Source organism: Chroicocephalus ridibundus, chromosome 13 (assembly GCF_963924245.1).
Source record: "Chroicocephalus ridibundus chromosome 13, bChrRid1.1, whole genome shotgun sequence".
In the NCBI taxonomy this organism is placed as follows: Eukaryota; Metazoa; Chordata; class Aves; order Charadriiformes; family Laridae; genus Chroicocephalus; species Chroicocephalus ridibundus.
In genome coordinates, this window is record NC_086296.1 from 3,549,481 (window position 1) to 3,570,947 (window position 21,467).

Sequence of the window (21,467 nt, forward strand, 5' to 3'; positions counted from 1 at the left end):
TCAGCCTGGGGACATCACCCACCTCCGCCCTGGCAGGGAGCAGAGTGGGATGAGCGGAGCCTGGAGAAAACCTCTGGATGCGGCCAGAGCCTTCCTGGGAAGGGGAGCTTGCACCCACCGAAGGCGCTGCGCCCCACCACAGCTCACATCACTCCCATCTCAGCTGCCGGGGCTCAGCCACCGCCTTTCTCCGTGTCCCTTCTACACCTCCATCACACCCACAAACGAAGCAGAGAAGGCTGGAAGGTTGCAGGCAAAAGGATCCCAGGTTGGGGGATCCCATGGCACGTGTTCTGGGTACAGCCAATTTGAATTACGATTTAAACCAGTAAATCAAAAAAAAATTTTATTGCTCTTTCCCTCCCTACTCCCCCAGCACTCGGCGCGTGACTGGGAAGCCGCCTTCCAAGGGAAGCAGCTAATGAGGATCAAGCCCAGACACGTTGTTTTGAAGCGAGGTTTCTTCGCACTGGATTTGGCACTTCTTTGTGCTAACCAGCAGAAACTACAGACACATTTAAGCGGTTAGAGAGTCAACACGCTCCCAGATACTCACATTGATTACACTGTATTAGAAAATGGTAAATTATTTATCAGGCTTTCTGACTTGCGATTAGTGTAAAACCGTTCTTGGATGCAAATTGGAATTGTAATTAGACATGTAGAAACCCAGCATCTGAAACCTGTTTTTATTGAAGCAGAGTAAGGTACTTTCTTCCTTTTGTACCCAGCATAATTATCAAAGAACACTTTGCACATATAAAACCATAAATTTATTAAAACCAGAGACAGTTTTACATCTGATCAGTGAAGTAAAGCTGGTCATCATGACGCCAGCATTTTAGAGCTAGTACATCTCAACTTCTCGCACTTGAGGTTTTTTTTTTTTTTGTTCCTGCGCTGGAAGGGGAAGGCAAACTCCCTCACCTCTGCCAATTTCTTACTCAGCTTTGAATGAAGCAATTCTTGAAGAGAGCTACACTTTAAAAAACAAAAACCCACCCAGACACCCAGAACAATGATAAAATGTCTTTGGCAGGTACCGAAGAGACCACAGCCATTAAGAGTCAGCTTATTACTTCAAGATACTCTGGCTTCAGACACTCACCTGCCAATTCCCTTTCGTTCCGTGGTACAACTCATTAAAATTTTAGAAGTAAAAACTGCATTTACATTTGCGTAATAAGTTTGAATGCATTTCGGTTTTACAGTTTGCCAACTGCAAGTTACAGTCAGTTTTTGTGGAGGTGGGTTTTAATCTTTTTTTTTTGTTTTTTCCCTACTTCAAAACTATTACTTTCAATAAAAACAAGTTAGTGTTTGCTCTGTCCCTGACCCCCCCGGCCCTGGCAGTGGCGTGTTTCACACACCCAACAACAGGCAGGGTCAAGGACATGCTTGTTTAAGACTGAAGCGTGAGGGATCCCAGAAGAGCTATCACAAGTAGAAACGTTAAGACTGCCCTTGCCTCTGGCCACCCCCTCGCAGGTGACAGACCTCGAGCACATGAACAGAAGCCGGAGTCTGGCTACAGCACCCTGCTTATCAGCCCAGGCAGAGAAAAGAGTGGAAACGCTCATGGAAAAAGAGTGAAAACCATCTTAATATCATTAAAAATGTGCCTTCCCCACCCCATTATCCAAATCTTAATTAGTATCAGGTTAGGGCTGTATTTAAAGGTTGCCTCTCCGCTGTGAGCTGCGGTCCAAGAGAAATGGAGACCTGAGTATCAAGCCCTGAGCTGCCAAGATGCTTTTCACCCAAAAATGTCAAAGCGCTCTGCGCATCCACCTTGCCAGCCTCACTGCCCGCCCTCGCAGGACGCCAGGGGAGAAGGGAAGAGACACCCCATGCATCCGAAGCAGCAGAACCAAGCCAAGTGTCATTATCCGCGCCGGAATCCAGCCAAGACCCTCTCCTCCTGCCCCTCGGGATTAGCACAGCAGTTGAGTAAGTAAATTCAAAACAGGATTTTGAGAGCCTGGCTCAAACTCGCACCTAGCCCAAGTGCAAGCAGTTGCTCCCAAGTCCTCATCGCAGCCCCCGCTCCCAGTGACACCAGGCCTGAAACTGGCTCCACAGCCGTGTCTAGAGGCCCACAGCCACACAGGAGAGCGGGAAATAAGTTTCCAGGCATCAGAGCACACTCCAAGGATGCGGTGCCAAGAGCTCAGTCTTGCCAGAGGCAGAAGCTTAACTCTGGGAGAGCGCGTGCAGCACTTCAGCGTTTAAAGACGAGGAGGAGTGCAGGGTCACTCCGGGGGCCCCGATATTGGTCTCCCAGCATTCAAATCCACAGGCACATAAGTCTCGCTTGGCTGCTTCCACGGCCTGCAGGGAGGTGTCTGCCAAGAGGAAGGCAAGAGCAGCCAGTTAGTCAGCTAGGCCACTGCAGGGAGACCGAAATGGGCCATCGCACGTTTAAACACATGCCCCCTGGAGCAGGGCCAATGCCCAGAAGATCTGACACACATAAATGAATGCACTGAATCACCCCTGTATGAAACGCTGCAAACCACACCATCCCGCACTTGTGACATGGCTTCACAACCCACCACAGCTATACGAGGGCTAGCGCCGTATCCCTCTGCTTCCAAACCTGAACCCACCGGGAGGGCCACACGGAATGGGGGAAGGATGCCCAGGGCGAGTAGAGGGTTAACTGACCTGGTCTCAGCAGGGTGATGCCACAGCCGCCCCCACCAGCCCCGGTCAGCTTGCTATGCAGGCCATGGGACGCCGTCACCCGGCACAGCCTGTCCAGGGAGGGATGGCCGACTCCAATCACGTTTAAGTGGTGTTGGTTTATATCAAAGAGTTCCTAAAAAGCAACCGCACACACGAGATGAGCACGCATGGTGACAGAGGCTCCCTCCCCAGCGAGGTGCAGGGGACCTGCCCTGCCTTCCCAGCCACCCCATTTCTGCACACAGTTTGGCCACCAGCACGTCTCGGGGCCCAGCAGCACAGGGCAGCAAGGTCAAGGGCAGGGTCCGAGCCTTGGGCTGCTCATCTGTCCCTGTCCCCCTCACGACTCATGCTGCTGCTGCCCACCAGCAACAGCGGTACAACACCTTCCAGACCTCCTTGCTCAGCGAGGACAGAGAAAATCCTGGTCACCACAAGCTGCCAACAGGCATTTATTTCAGGTGCTAAATCAGAGCTCCCTGATGCCTCCCGCCTGCTTCACCTCCCCCCTGTCACACAAGTGTTGAGCAGGAGACTGTGCAAGCCCCCTCGCTGGCCGTGGGAAGGGCACTAAGCCAGCATCTCTCACTCCTGGCTGTCACCCTGCACTGCTCTGCAATCCATCCAGCATAACTAAATCCAGGGGACTTCTGACATAGCCAAGTCCAAAATGGCATTGCTGGAGAGGCGACATGGAGTTAACTCCCCTTGTTTGCATTGTGCAGCACTTCTCCCTCCCGACGGGCAGGGCCTGGGCTGCGAGCCAAGGGGCCTCTCACCAGCTCCATGCTGGGAATCTGGCACCCAGCACAAGTGGGGTCGAGAGGGTCCTCTCTGCGGGGGAGAGCAGCACAAGCCGCTCACCAAGCAAGGCTGCCCAGCCCTGGTGAGCCGCAAGTGCGCCTCTGCCACGCTGTCCCAGCCAGCCACAAATGCCACTGCTCCTGGAGAAAGCTGCCACAGCAGCAAAGTCCAAATGGCCCAAGCGACGGACAATGCTACACAGAGGTGGGAGTTACAGCTTCTCTCCTCCCAGTACTAGAGGTGAGGAATTGAGGAATAGAAGGCAGGGCTTTGACTGCACTCAGAGCAAGCCTGGAGCAGGACCAGGAACTGACACCAGGACCCCAAGCACCGCAGTGCCCTCCCAGCTCATCAGTACCACCAGTGAAGGAAGCTTGTTCCCAACAATGCTGGTCTGACACCCCAACTCCGTCATCTCCCTGGCATGTGGCAGCTGTTCCCATCGCTGTCCCAGAGAGTGTCGAAAGCAGGGAGCCAGCTGAGACGGGACCAGTCCCAGAGAGGCTCCCTAACAACAGGAGCCCTGTGCTCGCCTCTCCAGCCAGTGCCACCAGGCGCTTCCCTGCCTGCGGCTTGCGGTGAGCTGGGAGGGATGCTGCGCACAGGGAGCAGTGGGAGCCACGCTGCACAGTGGCAGGTGTCAGTCACATCACCCTCCCTCAGCTCCTGCTAACACCACACAGGAGGGGACGATGCAGAAATAATCCCTCTCCTCACCTCCAGAGCATGTCTGTACTGCATTTAAACAAATGCGGGGAGATGAATTAGCCAGTCGCATGCAGAGTGCATATATCACAAGTTCTGTGCTGGGTTGGACAGACGTCCATCTAGAGGCCTCTTTATATGCCTGAGTGAGGGCACAGCACTGTCTATGATGATCCAAGACACCTGTCATCTCCTGATCCAAAATCTGCCAGGAATCAGATGACAGCTTATGACACAGTAGACTAGTTCGATGGTTCAAATACAATGCTGTCCAGAAGAGCACATTTCAGAAACAGCCAAATATATATATATATGCTGCATATAATCAGCTGTGCCTCTGTGGGCTCTTCAAGCACAAGACAAACCAACAGATTCAAGACAGAAATCGGCTCATTGCAGTGCTGCTTCCTGGGCATTGTATACAAGGCTGCTTTCTCACCTTCCACATGAGGATCTCAAAGCACGCTTCAAATTATCCCTCCTCTTCCCCGCCCCCCAATACTTCTGGCAGCCTGAGCAACGTGGAGAGGAGTTGTCTGAAGTTATGCTGCAAACAGACTCCAGACCTCCTGCAGCCCTGCCGGCCCAGCCCTCATTAGGGTCAACCCACCCCAATGGGTGTAGAAACCCACCACCCCCTTAGTGCAAAGGGAACAGAAGGACTTTGCTACAAATCCCATGGGAGACCCTCCTGTGCTTGCTGCAGTCCCTAGAGCAGCTCACCCACACGCAGTGAGGTGCGGTGTAGCCTGAAGCAAAGAGAAGGCTGTACCCACCATCGGCTAACAGAGCGGCCCTACACTGCTGCCACAGGTGGAGCTCTCTGCCCCATCCCAGAGCCCCCTCCTGCACCTCTGGAGCACACTCACAGCTGTGGAGGGGACAGCCTGCCAGCGAGAGCAAGGACAAGCAGAGGTCCTCACAGGAGGGCTGAGGGGAGGGATCCAGATGCCAATAAGGAACTGCACAGCTGGTACCAAATGGTTCTTGACCATCCAAGTCACTTGGCACCCGTGGCCAGGCCAGGTTTGCCTCAGCTGGGACACTGCCACACATCCTTACCCCATGGTTGTATGAATCCGTAATACAGTGCTCTCGGCACCGCAAAAAACTTCTTCCACTTGGAAGCGCGTTTCCCCCCACCACAGCAGCCTCTCCTACTTCAAACAAAGCCAAGACGAACACAGATCTTTGTATGCACCTCATGCATCAATGTCAGGTCAGCTCTGGGCACAACTCTGTTCGTTATCCTCTGGAGCCAGGATGAGCACAGAGCAATGGGAGCTGGCTCGTAACCAGTCCATCACAAACCAGTGGCTGCTGGGCTCTCTGCTCTTCACTCCAGCCTTGGCAATGACAAAGCAATTGCTTCACAGGCAGCGACTGCCAGAACGAGCCTGGCTGGCCCATGGCGCGGGGAGGCAGCGTCTCAGCCTGAACTCACTCCACATTTCTTAGCAAAGGGAAACAAAACCTCCGAAGCTACAGGTCCACAAAGCACCAGGCCCACTCCTTCCCTCCCTGTGCACTGCTGTGGAGAGACATCAGCAGCATTTTCTCTCTCTTGGCTCCAGGAAGAGCATTAAAAGCAGCGCACACAGACCATGGTTTCACTCGGAACTGAACATTTCCTGCTATCAAATTTTTTTTTTTTTAGACCTAATGTTCTTTAAATGACATTTTGATGTTCAACAGTAACAGTGTCTAAAAATACTGGCGAACAAGCCCCTTACCTCCAGCACAGGGTAATATTCTGGTGATGGATTTGCAGGCATCGCTTCCAGAACACTTTGGCACTCCTGAGAAATTGCATCGATGGAGTCCAGCACCGGGTTCATTATAGCAGGGAACTGAGAAGGGGGGAAGGCAAGATATGAGAGGACTGCTCTCTAGCCTTCTAATACCATTGGGATAAAACTGGACCCAGTCCCCGTGAGCTGGGCAACTCCTCACCCCACCCAGGGCTACTCATTCATGGAAACCCCTCCTGCAGAGCAGGGCAATGATAAGTTGCTCCCACGTGCAGAAACTGGAGGAAGAGATGGAAACAGGCCAGCAGAAAGAACTGGTGATTTTTGTAGCAAGCCCTGTTAACGCTGGAGAGAGGGAGGAGGCGAGCTGAGCCCCTATTCCCAGGGTAGCTGGGTACTAGCTACCAGCAGGTAGGAATGCAGTGACTACAGGAGGGATCTCCCAAGAGATCCCCATGAGACCTGCATGAGATCTGAGCTCATGAGGGATCTCCCCACCCCAGCACACATCTCCGTCCCTGCAACCACACGGGTGCTGCACCTTCAGGATCTTCTCTTTGACGCCAGCCACCAGGATCTTGGTGCTTCGAGGGACTTTTGTGTTGGTCAGCAAGATCCTCAGTGTCGGCACCCTGGAAGCAACACGAGACATCTCCTCGCCTCTTTTTTTCCACAGTACCCCAGCAGCTCCCAAGACCCAGACAGCTACAGTTCATTCTGCCTCAAAAGGCCTATTTGAGCAAGACACCCAAGATACAGAGTCACATTAGTTTTAAAAAAGTTAAGCAGGTGCTTCAGTGCTAGCTGGGTTCGGGCTTGTTCCTCTTAGATACAAGGAACAATGGTACAAGCACTATAAATAGGACTGTAACATATTTACTGAAATCCGTGTTTTTCAAGCAAAATTTTTCCCTTTGAAATACTATCTGCGAGACTAGCCAGCAGTAGCCATTAACTGCTAATAGAGCAATTTCATGCACTGTGAAAGATTTTAATGGAGTCAGATTATACTTCATTGGCAGGAGGCAGAGGGAACATGCAGGACCTGGATTTGTCTCCGCAGCTTGGTTTTCATGCAGTCCTACCACCAGGTAAGCAAAAAGTTCCCCCTCCCCACAATGTCATTTGCTGCCAGGAGCAGATCGGTTCCTGCTGCCCATAATGCCATGAAATTAATATTGATCCTTTGTGCTGTGTTCATCTAATGTCACATAATGACCAAACATTTCATTGTTCCCGTCCACCCCAACAACACTCAAGACAACGCCCAAGCTACCCACACCCACAGCAAAATCTGTCTACAAAGCCCTTCCGCCACCCTGTTAGTGATCTCCCGTCAATCTCATACCCTACGAGATCCACCCAATGCCTTTCTGACATATTCCACCCACCGTATGTAACTGTTATTTTTAAACTCGAATATTACCTCTTTAATGGTGTGATTTTTCCTGATTGGTATCTCAGGGCTCCACCTAAAGTAAAATACATGCATTGTCTCAGTACACAGTGAGCTGAGAGATAACACAGTAAGAGACAGAAGGTCTTTCATCTTTAGAACCTCACCCAGAGCATATGACAGTAATTGCAAGAAACACCAGCTAAATGAACCATGTTCCCAGACGGCATGAATCTGCCTAACCCTGCTGACTTAATGAGAGGGTCTGGCTGGACGTAGTTAACCCAATGCCTTTCCCTTTGCTCTCTTCTACTCTGGGATCACATTAAATATTTTTTTAAAAGGCAAAGAGTTTGGCCAGCATTAAATCTCTACTGGGGAAAAAAAAAAAAAGCAATCAAGCAGTGATTCCTTGGGGCAGACCCAAGCACGCAGGTTTCAAACTGGACTGAACGTGTGCACTCATGTCAGCAGCCGTCCTTCAGCACGGAATTTCATTGTCCAGAAGGAATGTCTCACTTGGCTCCTACTTTTACAAAGGCATTGCGATTAGGTCTCATTAGAAAGATTATTAAAAGTCTCCAAGGACACTTCCAAAACACTTGGAAGTCTCTGCTAATTGAAACTAAATGACAGCTGTCCAACTGCATTTTCTACTGCATTATCCTTGGGACAGGATCAGGTTTCTTTGTTCACGACAGAATGTTTAAATATCAGTGATTTGCAACACAGTCTCTGCCCCACGGCACTTGCCTGGGGCCACAGATCTCTGGTGTCACCGCAGAGTGTCCCCAACAGCCCAGCTGGCTTCAGTCCCAGCTTACAGACGGGGCAAAACAAGACAGAAAAGGATTCCCTCAACTCGGGTGAAAAGAATGACCCGAATTTGGGATTTTCTTGTCCCTTTGCTGTACCTCGGTGCAGTGAGGCAACCTGCTCCATCCAGTGTTGCTGCAGCAATCCCAACCAAGCCTCAGCATTTGCAGAAACACAACTTGTGGCATCTGCTCACCCCCTTCCCACAGCTGATGCACACTTTGCGGTGGAGAACAGAAATGTGGCTGCTGCTCTGCCACCCCGTTAAGCCTCTCCTCAGCATCCACACTCAGTGCTGGGGAGCAGCACACACATACCCCAGGTACCAACAGCATTATCCACACCCGAGGGATTGCCATGGATCACCCGCTCCCCCTGGAAGGCCCAGCTGTTGATCAGAGTCAGCTCTTCTTCTGTCCACCTGAAAGGCAAGAAAATGACTCCAGTACACAACCCAAACCAGCACATGTGGAGTGACAGCGAGAAGCACCGCAGGCCACAGGAGATACGAAAGCGATGGGAACCATACAACGCACCCAGTTGCTGTGGGAAGCCCCATCACTGCAAATTCCCTCTGTGCACGGCATTCTTTTGGCAGGGAGCGCACATTGCCGTTCACAGCAATTAACTGGCACTCGAAACACATCCAGCCCGTGAGGGGAACTGGTGCTGCTCCACAGACTGAGACAGCACGAAGGGCACAACCACTACCCAGCGCTCCTGCTGCAGCAAGGGAGGGAGTGAGGGGATTCAGGGAGAAGATCCTAGTCCCGGCCTAGTTAAGCTCAGATTTAACGGAATGCAAGTCCAGACCTCTCCACACCTCCCTGACACTGGGTGTTACCACACATCTTGGCTTGAGATCCTGCTCACCAACAGGCAGGATGGTGTATTTATAGACGCAGAAGGCACAATGTGAGAAGAGAACAGTAAAAGTTGCATTTCACACGTGCAACTTCAGCCTCTAATTGCCAGCTACTCAGCTGCAGAAGGCTCGTAAATTAGGTCAAAAGGTGCAGTTAGAACGGATTTACTATCTCCAGCAAAGACTTTGATTTTTAGTGGTTAACTCCTAACACTTCAAGCTGGCACTTAGAGCACAGAAGGGAACCAAATGCAGATCTAGAAGGTGTTATGCTAAAAACACAAAAGCGGGTCTTTCTGTTGTCTTAAAAGCAGTCACATAAATTGCTAAGTGCTTTGAGAGTTTAAACGCCGGCACAAAGAGTTTGGTGCTGGGTCAGACTCAGCGAGGATCAAGGCCCCTGACTGAACATACTAATTAATGGGCAGTAGCAATACAAAAAGCAAACACAGAGCTGTCACTTACAAAGCAATTGCTGGCTGCAACTTTGCTGCAATTCCACCACAGTGATATCTCCCCCAGCACCTCTCAAAACCCCGCTGCTCTGGACCTGCTTCTGCAAGGCTCACACCCACACAACCACCTTCAGAGCTCACCAGTCTGTTTCAAACCCACCCACTCACTCCACGCTGAAGGACTGCCTCAAACCCGGGCACCTCAAAGGAAGCTTGACACCCACAGGGAGCCAGCTAGCCCTCCCGCACCCTGCTGTAACACACTTAGACTCACGCAGGCACACAAAAACGCATTTCTGACCCCCACGATTCCAAACAGCCTAATGCACCGTGGTATCAGATATCCCAGCACCGGTGATGTTCTGCAGAGATCAGAGCTGGTGTTTGGTGCAGCGAGAACGTGCATTCGACAGGTTTTTAGAATATGGGGCCCAGACCAGGTATTACACGATGGAGCAGAGGCACAAATATGGATTTTGGAAAAGCATCACAGTCTTACACAAAATAATGAGAACCGCTAAAGCAGGGCAGAAATTCTGAGAGCCACCTGCTGTCTGGAAGCTGCTTCCTTTAACTCCCCACTTCCCTGGGCCTCAGCTGAATGTCTTTATCCATCTCCACACACCTTTCATTTCACTTGCCAATATTTAATCTGTGAAGCATTCGGGAAAACAGCTCACACCACCGCTACTCAAAATAGAAGCGCAGTTTGCTGTAAACCACTTGTTTTTAATCCTCTTTGAGAGGCTGCGATTCTTCTCTACACAGGAGTCATTATATCACGCTGTTCTTTTCTTGCAATGTTAAGCAAAAACCTTCTGAAGTCTGACACCCCCATCTCTCACTTACCCCTCTGCATGCCAGCTGGAAGAAAAAAAAATAATTACGCTGTATTCAAGCTGAAGCTAAGACGTGCGAGCAGGGAATGAAGACATCCTCGCTGCCTGGTTTGGAACCGGCCTTTCATTTCTCATGCCATGTGACTATTTGGGAGATTTACCCGAGCACAGCGTACAAACTGCTCCGCTCTAGGAACACGCTTCTGGGTCAGGCTGCAAACTCTGTTTTTGAAGCAGAGGACAGTCACCCCTTCTTGCTGTCTCACTTTCAGTCCCACACAAAATCCACAGAAGCCAGCCATAAAAGGTTGCACCTGGCACCGAGCACACAATGGAGGGTTCTGCCACTCCAGCTGTGATACGCATCTTTAAACAGAGCCTCCTCAGACACACAGCAGAGCAGACCAGTTTTTCAAGACTGAACTCCAAGGGAAAGCAACCCAAGGGCAGAAGGAAAGAAACTCCCTTTCACCAGTCACTGATAAAAGGGAAACGCAGGCAGGAGATCAGAAGGAAATGTACCACATGCAGAAAAGAAATTCATGTGGAAATGCAGAAAAACTAGAAAGGAACCTCGACTCCTTGAGGACTCAAAGCAAAACGTGGAAGATGCTCGGGGACAGACAGGAAATAGAGGTTAAAAAACCCTACCACATTAAAGTGTGTTTTATTTGCTTGGCAAAGTAAAGCTTTTTTTTTTTTGTACGTATGTGTGTCTTACACTAGAAAAGGGAAATGGTGCACGTTTTACCAAGTCTCTGCATCCAGTTGCTTTTATCAGAAGCAAGTTGTAAACAGACGATACACAGGTCTGGGACAGGGCTCGTCCCTGCTGCTGGGAACACAGGGCAGTGATAGGAGAGGAAGGGAAAGGAACTGAGCTCAGGGTGCCACTGCTGCAGCCACAGCCATGGCCCAGGAGTTGGCCAGAGAGAGCACGAGGTGCCAGTGCCAGAATCTGTGCAGGTAAAAGACAGGGGCACAGAGAGCAGAGCTGCTCCAGGCTGTGCATCCCAGGCAGGGAGACTTCCCCGGTGCAATATGTTACCTGGCTGTGGATTCTCCTTCTTTCAGAGGGCATGAAATGGCTCCACACACCGTCAGCAGGGCTGCTGCCAAGCAAACAGCATAGGCAGCACTCGAACCCAGCCCAGCTCCTGTGGGCAGCTCAGACCACACCAGTATGTCCACACTCGGAACATCTCTGAAACACAAACACACAGGATGTAACACAACAACCTTGAATTCCATCTTGAGACAACATTTCAAAGGCAAAAGATGCCAATTAGGACGGATCACAGGAAAAGCTGGTTGAAAACTGGCAACATCAGCACATGCATACGCATCCGACACACACGGGCATCACGAGTGCTCAGTGAGCACAGCTGAGTAGCCTTGCTAAGCCATTGTACTAGAACAAAGCCTTGCTGAATTGGATCTATGATTAGCACAGCTTGTCAAGCTGCTAGCAGGGGCACTTAGTAACTAAATAGTTGAGTAGCACCATAAAGAGACCCTTCAAAGATTGTTGTAAACATGATTTTAAACACATTTCTAAATGAAGCCTAAATATCCCAAATCCATGACTGCATAGTTACATCCCACCAGAGCGACAAGCTGATGGAGAAGACGAAATACCCATATATTTGTGCACACATGCCCCGTTTCTCCACTGAACGCACACAGGTTGTGTTACAGACCCTAACATCAAACGCAGGAGCTTTTCACTGGCTGGCGAGCGACATGAACTATGAACTGATGGTTTCAGGGCAGGCTGATGACAGCCCCAGGGCTATCACCAAGCAACTGAAGAGACTGCAAAGTAAAACACGATGCAGCTACACATCATGATTCTTTAACCTTTGATTCCTTTGCTATGAATATTGAAGTCAGGTTCTGACTTGGTTTAAAATAGCAAGCAGTGCTGCATCAGACATTGCCCTGAGCACCTGTCCAGTAATTTACACCGATATCATCGACCAACAGTGTTGGTCAAGTTCAGAAACTGGAACAGCCCTGAGCTGCGGTTAGCCCAAGTTCTCATAGTTTTAGGGAGATTCAGCCCACAAGAGGGATCAGATTTAGCTCAGACAATGAATTCACAGCTTGTATCTGCAGCAGTTTTTCTAACCTAAGCCAGGATGAAACGAGCTGCCTGATGGAGAGAGGGATGTCTGCCTCTGCTTCTGTTGACCGTGCAGGAAGGGTGGGATGAACTGCTCTGACTTAAGCACCTCAGAGCTAGATGCCTAAATGAGAGCAGATGATTCCCAGCTCACCTGCTTGGGGCACCCCACCCACCAAACAGCTCAGCTCTGAAGACTGTCTCCTGAGGTGCTCAGAACCTAAACAAAGTGAGATTTCCTGTAATTTCTTATTTTGCCTCCAAGATTTGGTTTCTTCCCACGACCTTGTAAAAACAATTAATGGTGAACGACACTCAAGACAGCATGTTTAATTTGGGGCAGGAAGATAGCCTTACCCATACTTAGCCGAAATAGCCAGGCACATATACAGAAAGGCAAGAGTAGCAAGGCTCTCGGGAGCTGAGGCTCCGGCAGCGATTCCAGCAAACTCTCTCAGTGTATCCAGCTGTTCTACACTGGGGGATTTAGATTCATCAAAGTCGGCTATGGAAGCAAGCAGGGGAGAATTTAAACACTTAGAAACCAGGGAATTGTTAAACTTGAAAGCAGTTTTTACAAGAACAACATCTCCCATTAAAGTAGGCAGAAACAGATTGAGACAACTTCAGATTTCACCTATAAACTTTCTACATGAGGATTCATGATGAAATAAAAGCAAAATCTCCTCCAGCCACTATGAACACCCAGTGTTTCTACACCCCATGCTGGCATTTTATTACAGCATCTCTCTCCTTGCCTACACTTTCCAGTGTGCCCATCCATCACTATGTAGAACTTAGCAAGTGACAAACTCTTTATTAAAGAACATGGATATTCTGATGCACTTCACACGAGTCTGGATTCCAAATGGCCAGGAACAGGCATCAGTGTCAGAGACCTTTTGGTCAGTGCTCAGAAAGGTTATCAATGCTCTGACTCAGCAGACTTTGTTCTGCTTTCTGCTAAGCAAACAGTGCTCATGAGGGACACAGGAATTAACACCAGGTACTCTGGAGGGAAATGGCACAACCACCAGTGAGCGGCTCCACCCAGTACAAGATGCTGCAGAAATTCCAGTGAGGGCTGGCATGGGGGAGAGAGGCAGGAAAACAAGCCCCGTATTCCCACCTTCCCCAAGAGCTCTTAATTCAGACCAGCTTCAGAGAGACTCCTTTTTGACCCTCCACTAGTAATACAGCTGGATGTGGTCCCTGGGTGGCTTCTTTATGTATTACAACACCACATGAGCAGCAGCAACAGCACTAGAACAAGCCCCTGGGAACCTGAAACAGGAGAACACAGCCACAGCAATGGCCACTCACATATACCAGAGCATCAGGCAGGTCACAAAAGGCACACAGAGGGAGTGCAGGTGCCTGAGCCGGTGGTGTGCAGGGACATGTTAGTGTTTAACACACGCTGAGCATGGTCACAGATGATAAGGCCCAGCAAACCTCTGCAGGGGGAACAAATCACCCCACGGGGGTCCCAGCACAGTCACTGGGCAGAAGGCGCCGAGCAGGACCGAGAGCCCCACACGACACACGGGCAGTGGTTTCCTCCTCCCAGCGCTTGCCTGTAAAGCCCTTCCGCAGGTCCTGGAGGCAGGGGGTGTCCCAGCTCCTCACAACGCCAACACCAGGCAGGCGGATGCACACCCTGCCATCATCACAGGGCCGCAAGCAGAGGAAGGTCCTCAGGTCCAGTGCCACGGCCAAGGCCACCTGTGGGCAAGGAAAAACAGCACGAGGTGAGGCTTTTTCATTCTGAGCATGGTGAGCCCCTGGCCCAGGTTGCCCAGAGAAGCTGTGGCTGCCCCATCCCTGGAGGGGTTCAAGGCCAGGTTGGATGGGGCTTGGAGCAACCTGGGCTGGTGGGAGGTGTCCCTGCCCAGGGCAGGGGGTGGCACTGGGTGGCCTTTAAGGTCCTTCCAACCCAAACCATTCTTTGACTCGGTGAGGTGAGATGGGGTGAGCCGGGCCGGGCCGGGGCCCCGGGAGCCCCCGGCGGCAGCAGGCCCCTTACCTTGCCGTGCACCACGGCGTGCTCCCCGTGAAGGATGACCTTCCCCGGGGCGGACAGCACCAGGCTCCGCTCCCACATCTCCCGCAACAGGACGCAGCCTCTCAAGAATCCCACTCCAGCCGCGCGAACTGACAGCGCCGGCCACCAATAGGAGCCGCGTTCTGCCCCGCCCTCCTTGCTCTTAAGCCAATAGCCGTGAGGGCCGCGGGGGCGGGACTTGAGGAAGGCCAATGGGCGCGGGGTGGCGCGGTGCTGGGGTGACAGCGCGCGTGGGCAAAGGGAGGGACGGCGGCCGCCGAGGGTCAAGGGGCGGTGGCCGGCGGCTACGGTGGCCGGGAGGGATGCTGGGGCGGGCGGCGGGGGGCTGGGGCCTGCGGGGGCCGCTGTGGGCGGCGGGGCGGCGGCAGTGGAGCGGGACGGGCAGGTGAGGACGGGGATGGGGCCGGGTGGAGTGGGGCAGGGCCGGGTCCGGCCCGGCCCCCCCCCTCACGGCCTGTGCCTCCGCAGCCCCGACGCCGACACCCGCAGCGACCGAGCCCCGAAGATCTACACGAAGACGGGAGACGCAGGTAGCGCCCCGGGGGAGCGGGGACGGGGACACACACACACCCGGAGGGAGCTCCGCAGGGTCGGACCCGGCCTCTGAGAGCCTCCCCGGGGCCTTTCCCAAAGGCTTCTCCAGCACCTTCACCGGGGAGCGGAGGCCGAAGGGTGACCGGATCTTCGAAGCCCTGGGAGCCACCGACGAACTGAGCTCGGCCATCGGGTAACCCCCTGCCCCAGGACCCTGTCCCGCTGCCAGCCCTGTCGTGCCAGGCTGGACGTGCTCTCCGGGGAACCGGCCGCCAGCCCGGGGAGCTCTGGCCCTGGGCAGGCCAAACCCAGGCCCTCCACATGCACAAAGGCCTAAGGACACTGGCCCAAACCCCTTCTGTGTGCGTCTTCTGGGTGTCCTCTGCCATTAAGAACTCCTCTCCCAGCCCCACCGCCCAGCAGGAGGGAGGGGGATAATGCCCTGAACCAAATTTCTCTGGAGGGTTGCGCTGGCAAACAGCCAGGAGTATCCAAATATTCTGTGTTTTTCGTATGGAATAACATGTATGCACAATTTCATGTCCAGCTAACTCTGGGTTTTTTTGTTGTGTTTTTTTTTTTTTTAACCTAGGCTTGCTGGTGAATTTAGCAGTGAAAAGGGCCACACGTTTGTTGAACAACTTCACAAAGTGAGTATTAACGATAATTGTCACCTAGTGCAGCCACTTCATTCGTGGTATTGAAATGTATTCTTAAGCTCTTTAATTTTAGACACAGTGCTCCCACTGACACACAGGAATTTAATAAATTTAGTATTAAAAGAAATAAATACTTCAGACTCTGACTCTTGATCTGCTGGTTTCCTTCTTGGTTAAAGAAATTTATTTCTTAGAGAGTAATCAAGTGATTAGTTAAGGGCAGACAAACATCTCTAGATTTATTCAGACCTGTTACTGTACAGTCATGGACACAAGTCTTGTTGTCACATAGCCTCGGATTTGAAACTGGGGCAAAGTTACCACATGGGCACGATGGTGGGAGACAGCTCCCACCGTGGCAGTCTGTGAGTTTTGCTAATTAGCTTCACTATGCACAAGAATGCAGAAGGAGATAATCGGAGACTTTAAAAAGCTTTACCAGACTGCCTCTCAAGTATCCTGGGCTGCGGAGAGGTGCCCCTCTTAGAAGCAGACGTGACATCAAGTCAGTGCTGTCTGCAGCTGTTTGTCACTGCCTTTCTTCCAGAGGTTACTGGTTCGGTGTTCTACCAGCAAAGGGATTATATGAGCACTCCCCAGTCTGCTTTCTGCAAAGTCAGCCAGGGTGGTTTAACGTGCCAGTGAAAACAAGTACATGCACTAATCTGGCTTCTCATAAAGCAATTAGGGAGCACTTATCTGATCCCCCCTGCCAGCAGGCTGGGGGATGATGAACAACAAGGGTAGGATCTTCTTTAATCAGCACAACCAGCTGTCGCCTCCCAGAGCTTGCTGCAGTTGTACCGGAGCATCAAAGGCTGGTTAATGAAAGCGCTTCTTATTTTTGTCCTGATTGCCACATCTAGGTCCAGTGTATGCTGCAGGATGTGGGCTCCAACATCGCGACGCCTCTCTCCTCAGCCAGGGAGGCTCACTTAAGTAAGCCCCACAGTACCTTTCCTGGGATAGCGGTTCTTGAATCACAGCTGTCCTTCTAGACTGGCGCTGGGGAGGCCGTTCTGGTATGTGGTAGTTGGAGCTCCCCAAGGGCTGCGTGTCTGGGCGCCGAATGAAGTCACACGTGGTCCCACAAGCTGCCGTGTTTGTGTGACTCCAGCGATGTAAGCTGGCCTGAGGCGGTGCCCCAACACTGACACCCAGCTGCAGCTGCTGGATGGGGAGCCAGCCCTGCTCTCGCAGGAGGATTTTTGGGGGATGCTTTCTTAGGACTTACTGATACAAGAAGTATGAAAGTAGAGCTCTATCTGTAGACTGAATCACTTCTGCATTTCTTTTAGTTGAGTCTTCTTTTCCCTCTGTAGAACGAACATCTTTTAGTGAGAAGCCGGTTCTGGAGCTGGAGCAGTGGATTGACAGTTACTCAGAGCAGCTTCCTCCACTCAGAGCTTTCATCTTGCCAGTAGGTACTGCTTATGCCTCTCACCGACTGGAGAAGGCTCGCTTTGTTAGGGGAAATCTGCTCTGCCACTTGCCGGGGGAAAACAGGTTGTGAGGCCATTATTTGCATGGAAAATACCAAAAGAAAAGCAGAGGGAAAGGACCTAGTTGAGTTAAATCTCCCCATCCTACTGCATTCAGATATCTCTTCCCAGTTGCCGAGCCGTAACGTAGGGTTCAGTTGCATGTGTGTGTGAGACGCGATAAGCTTTGCTGGAGTTACACAATACGGTGGATGGCTGTATCTGTTATTAGCAGACGTTGATGTGCTCTTTCATTGTTGTTTCAGTCAGGAGGTAGAAGCAGTGCTGCTCTCCATTTTTCCCGAGCTGTCTGCCGCAGAGCTGAAAGGTGGTGAGTGTTGGCTGTAGCGTAACAGAATAAAATTGATAAAAGGTGATCAGAATGCTACAATGATAGCAAATCATTGCAGTCGGAGCAATCAACCATAACTGTGTTGCGTTTGGCGAGAGCTTGAGTCAAGCTTCATATGTTTGTATTAGTCAAATTCCAGGAGTGCAGTCAGCAAAAGGCAAGTCTCTCTTCCCTCCCCTGAACTGGGTCATGCGAGCTAAGAACTTCAGAACCAACAGACAGGTTTATGTTGAGATGCATCTACGTGTTCAGCTCGTATCTGGTTTGCTAAATGTATTTTGTAGGCTAGCACACATGGAAGCCGGGGCACTGGCAGGTGTAAGATCCAGGGAAGCATTTAGCAGCTTACGGTGTTACTGCCCACACCTACCTTGTCCCACTTCTCTATTGGAGATGAAAACTGCCCCTAGTAAGGTCCGTAGGAAAAAAAACCTTCTCGTTATGTAAATCATTTCCATGCAAAGTCTCTTGTGTCAGCCTGAACCTGCTCACCAGCAGTTCTAAGTTACTGGGGGTTCTTTACTGAAGCCGCTGATGTGCAGGAAGACGTGTTTGTGGATGTGCTCTGCTGCGAGGATTGCTGCTCTGACAAGATACACCGAAGCAGCGTGATCTTCAAAAAAAACCTAACATCACAGCCAGTGGTTTCTTGTCAAAAGAAAGGTAGAAAGAGGGCTGTGCACCGGTCAGGAGGCAAGGAACAGCTCTGTCTCAACAAAAGAAGGGTCCCTGTTTACTTGCAGAAAAGGATAATGATTCTGCAAACTGTTCAGTGATGGCCACTGAGGAGTGTCCTGTAGAGGAGTGGAGCTGCAGAACTCCAGTACAGTTACAAAAATCAGTTGCATCATTTAGCCACCACAGATTCCTCTCGGGGAAGTAGACCGTGTTCCCAGGTGGGGAGTTAGAACGGGGACTCCAGGTGAGGTTGGGGTGCGAAGGTTGGTGTTGCAGCGAATCTCAGTCTTTAGCATTCAAAGCGAGACGTTTTCCTTTTCTTTTTCTAGTGTGGTTCCTTTAGTGCAAGCAGGGGAAGCAGATCCAAACGTGGCCAAATATTTAAACAGGTAAAAAAAATGAAATCCCAAACCCTTACTGTGTACTACTGGAGCGTGCCTGGTGGTGTTCCCTTAGTCTTGGGATAAAACTGTGGGGTTTTACCTCTCAAGAAGCTTCCCTTCTAGAATAAGATTTTTGAAGTTTAAACAAGCAGCTTGTTAAAAAGTCTTCTTGCAAGGCCTGTGTGTTTGCAGACACTGCTGGGGTGCAGAGGGAGCAGTCACTTAGCTTTCTTGTTGAAGGTCATTTTGGAAATCACTTCTCCTGTGCGTGGTCTGCCTTGACCTGCCGTCCTCGTGCGGCAGCCAGTGTGCTTTGCTGTGGAGCTGTGCATTGCTGGTGAGAGAAGTGCTTTCACTGCTTTTCCCTTGGTTTCCAGACTGAGCGACTACCTCTTCGTTTTGGCACGTTATGCTGCAATGAAGGAAGGGAAGGAAGAGAAAATATATAAAAAGCCCGAAGCGTAACTGGGAGCTGGAATGTTTGTTTCCTTGATCACGGGAAGCTAAATCCAGCAGACTGCTTTCCCCCATCGAGGAAGGGAAAGAGAACGAGTCCGGATTGGAAATGTGAGCGGCCAAGAACTTCCAGCTTAAATAACTAGGACCTTGTTCATAAATAGTATGAGGAACACAGCTGTTCTGTTCACTGCGCCTTGTCCAAATATCCCTTGTATAACACTGCGGTGATGGCATCAGCTACTGTTTGCCCTGGGTTGGAGTTGAGGCAGGAGGCTTCAAAGAGCTACAGCCGATTTCTAGAGATGTCTTCATTTCCCTGGGCAGCGGCAGGTGCTGTGGAAAGGCTTTGACAGGACTCTGAGGAATGAAGAGGAGAAAACAATCAGCTTCTCTTTCTAAGTCATAATGCTCGTGCAGAACAGCAACCGTGTAGAGATACAGGAACTCTGTCCGCAAGCTCTGGAATAATAAACGTGATTTACTTGTACCAAAGGGCCCTTAACTGTCATACTTTAATACTGAGCCCAGTGTGCTTTTCTTTTTTAAGTTGCTTTCAATCCATCAGCCCCGGTTGACGCTGAGCTGTGGAGATTTACAGGAATGCACTACGAATTCTTTGGCTCTGGCCGCTTCTCTTTATGCATGTGAAGAATGTCTCCGTGCTAACAATCCAGCGCATTCTCTGCCAGGAATGGGGCTCACGCAGGATAGAGGGATAAAGGAGGAAGGACCAAATCCACCAGGTCATGTGCAGGCAAGATGATTCTGTGATTCTAAGCTCTTTTTTAGGTAGCTGGGGTTAACTCCACATGGGGCTCCCCCTCTGAGCGCTCAGTTTGGTGTGAGTTTGGTGACAGCATCCCCCTCTGGCTGCGGGTACCAGCTGAAGGAGTAGAGCCCTTGATTAGCTTCAGTATCTCTCTACTGGGGAGCACTCAAGTCAGTCGGTTTGCAGATAGCAGGGTTGTGATGAGTAGCAGGGGCCTGGCGCCTCCTCAGCTGACAGCTAGAGTTGGAAGAGAGAGGCCAACACCTAAAGGGGTTCAAATCTCACACACGTTAATGTCCGCATCGACCGCGGGAGTGTCGCTGTCACGGAGCCCTCAGCAGAGTAGATTAGAGCGTGTCCTAGAGCTTGGAGAATCTGGTCGCAAACATCACGAAGCAGAACACGGTACTTCAACAGAGAAGACATCCTCTGTTCAGCCTCCTGAGGGACTGAGGACTGCCAAAAATCACCCTCAGTATGTAAATAAGCGTTTTAGAGGCAACTGAAGGAGTTAACACCTTGCCGCCCATGTTGCGTAGAGAATACAGACAATTACAGCTTTACAATTAAGTAACACAATAAGAAATATAATTGGGAAGAACACACCTCAGACGTGGTGGTTTAAGTCTTTCCCTCCTCGTATGGAGGAGCAGCACGGAATCCTGTGGGCTGAGAGGTGATTCCACGGCAAGGTGCTTGTCCTGCACTAACGGTGCCGCTTCTAGTGACGGGAGCTTTTAAGTCAGTCACGCAGCTTCCTCCCTTCAATTATTTGAGTAGAAACAACCTCAAACTTGCTGCCCAGAAGAGGCTCTGGCTTTTGTGTTTAACTTTTTAATCAGAGTGGGGTCAGAGTGAAGAATGCCCAGCGCTAATAGATACCGCTGTCTCATTATTCACCCTTCTTTCTTTTTTTTTTTTTTTTTTTTAAACAGATATTTCATGGCTATTGTTAATGCACATTTTTCACAGAGTAATTTTCCAAGCCTTAGCCTGTAACACATCCCAATGACAAATGCTCTTGATTTGGACTGTACCGTCAGCTGCAATGTCACATCAGACATTTCCTCAATGCCTGCTCCAGACAGGCCATCCAGCTTTATGATAGCTCTGTCTCAGTGATCACTATTGAACCTTAAGAATCTAGAGGCTTTTCAAGTTTAATTGAATAAAATTCTTTGCAATATAAATTCTTCATGAATGCTATATAAATCAGTTCCAGGATGGATTTATAGTATTTTCTTTTTTTTTTTTTTTTTTCCCCCAGCTGGGGGGAAGAAATCTCACTACTGTTTTGGGACCAAAGCTAGTATTGTTTTGATTGCAAGGAGAAATAAATTTAGCCACTACGCTTTAACGTGATGTAGAGATTAAATTTATTAGGCTGTACTCTGCTTCCAGCTCCCCTCCCTCCCCGGGCGAGTGTTTCCGCGGGGCTGAAGCAGAGGGCGGCTGGTGTCGGGGGTGACCCTGCTGTCCCAGCTAAGCGGGGAGAGCGGGACAGGGCTTGAATTTAGGAGGGGGCAGAGATGAGGGTGAACGCAGTCCCAGCCCCGGGGGCCCTTTCCGTCCCCAGGGTACGCAGGGGAGCTGCTGGCCATTAAACTGCGGCAAGACTCGGGTCCCTCAGGCCCCAGCGCACC

General features: G+C 50.8%; 2 protein-coding genes across 2 annotated transcripts; one reads left to right on the plus strand and one right to left on the minus strand.

The window, feature by feature from the left end:
• Positions 1-387: 387 nt before the first annotated feature.
• Positions 388-14,606, minus strand: MVK (mevalonate kinase). The gene is made up of 10 exons (XM_063351214.1): positions 14,471-14,606; positions 14,022-14,169; positions 12,802-12,949; positions 11,368-11,523; positions 8,478-8,581; positions 7,375-7,420; positions 6,490-6,580; positions 5,931-6,047; positions 2,668-2,821; positions 388-2,345 (listed from the first exon to the last, which is right to left on the minus strand). Exons 1-10 carry the CDS (start codon positions 14,546-14,548, stop codon positions 2,194-2,196), a joined length of 1,194 nt encoding a protein of 397 aa, XP_063207284.1. The 5' UTR covers positions 14,549-14,606; the 3' UTR covers positions 388-2,193.
• Positions 14,607-14,758: 152 nt separating this feature from the next.
• Positions 14,759-21,186, plus strand: MMAB (metabolism of cobalamin associated B). Its single transcript, XM_063351319.1, has 9 exons — positions 14,759-14,894; positions 14,978-15,039; positions 15,143-15,236; positions 15,636-15,693; positions 16,569-16,641; positions 17,025-17,122; positions 17,450-17,514; positions 18,543-18,602; positions 18,974-21,186. Exons 1-9 carry the CDS (start codon positions 14,812-14,814, stop codon positions 19,059-19,061), a joined length of 681 nt encoding a protein of 226 aa, XP_063207389.1. The 5' UTR covers positions 14,759-14,811; the 3' UTR covers positions 19,062-21,186.
• The last annotated feature ends 281 nt before the right edge of the window (positions 21,187-21,467 follow it).

Excerpts from the sequence above, each read along its gene's own strand:
- MVK (XM_063351214.1), bottom strand. The coding sequence starts at position 14,548 with ATGTGGGAGCGGAGCCTGGTGCTGTCCGCCCCGGGGAAGGTCATCCTT. Across the intron at positions 8,582-11,367 it reads GAAGGAGAATCCACAGCCAG|GTGGACAGAAGAAGAGCTGA; the intron begins GTAACATATTGC and ends CTTGCCTTTCAG. Across the intron at positions 6,581-7,374 it reads AAAATCACACCATTAAAGAG|GGTGCCGACACTGAGGATCT; the intron begins GTAATATTCGAG and ends TGTTGCTTCCAG.
- MMAB (XM_063351319.1), top strand. The coding sequence starts at position 14,812 with ATGCTGGGGCGGGCGGCGGGGGGCTGGGGCCTGCGGGGGCCGCTGTGG. Across the intron at positions 16,642-17,024 it reads AGCCAGGGAGGCTCACTTAA|AACGAACATCTTTTAGTGAG; the intron begins GTAAGCCCCACA and ends TTCCCTCTGTAG. Across the intron at positions 17,123-17,449 it reads TCAGAGCTTTCATCTTGCCA|TCAGGAGGTAGAAGCAGTGC; the intron begins GTAGGTACTGCT and ends TTGTTGTTTCAG.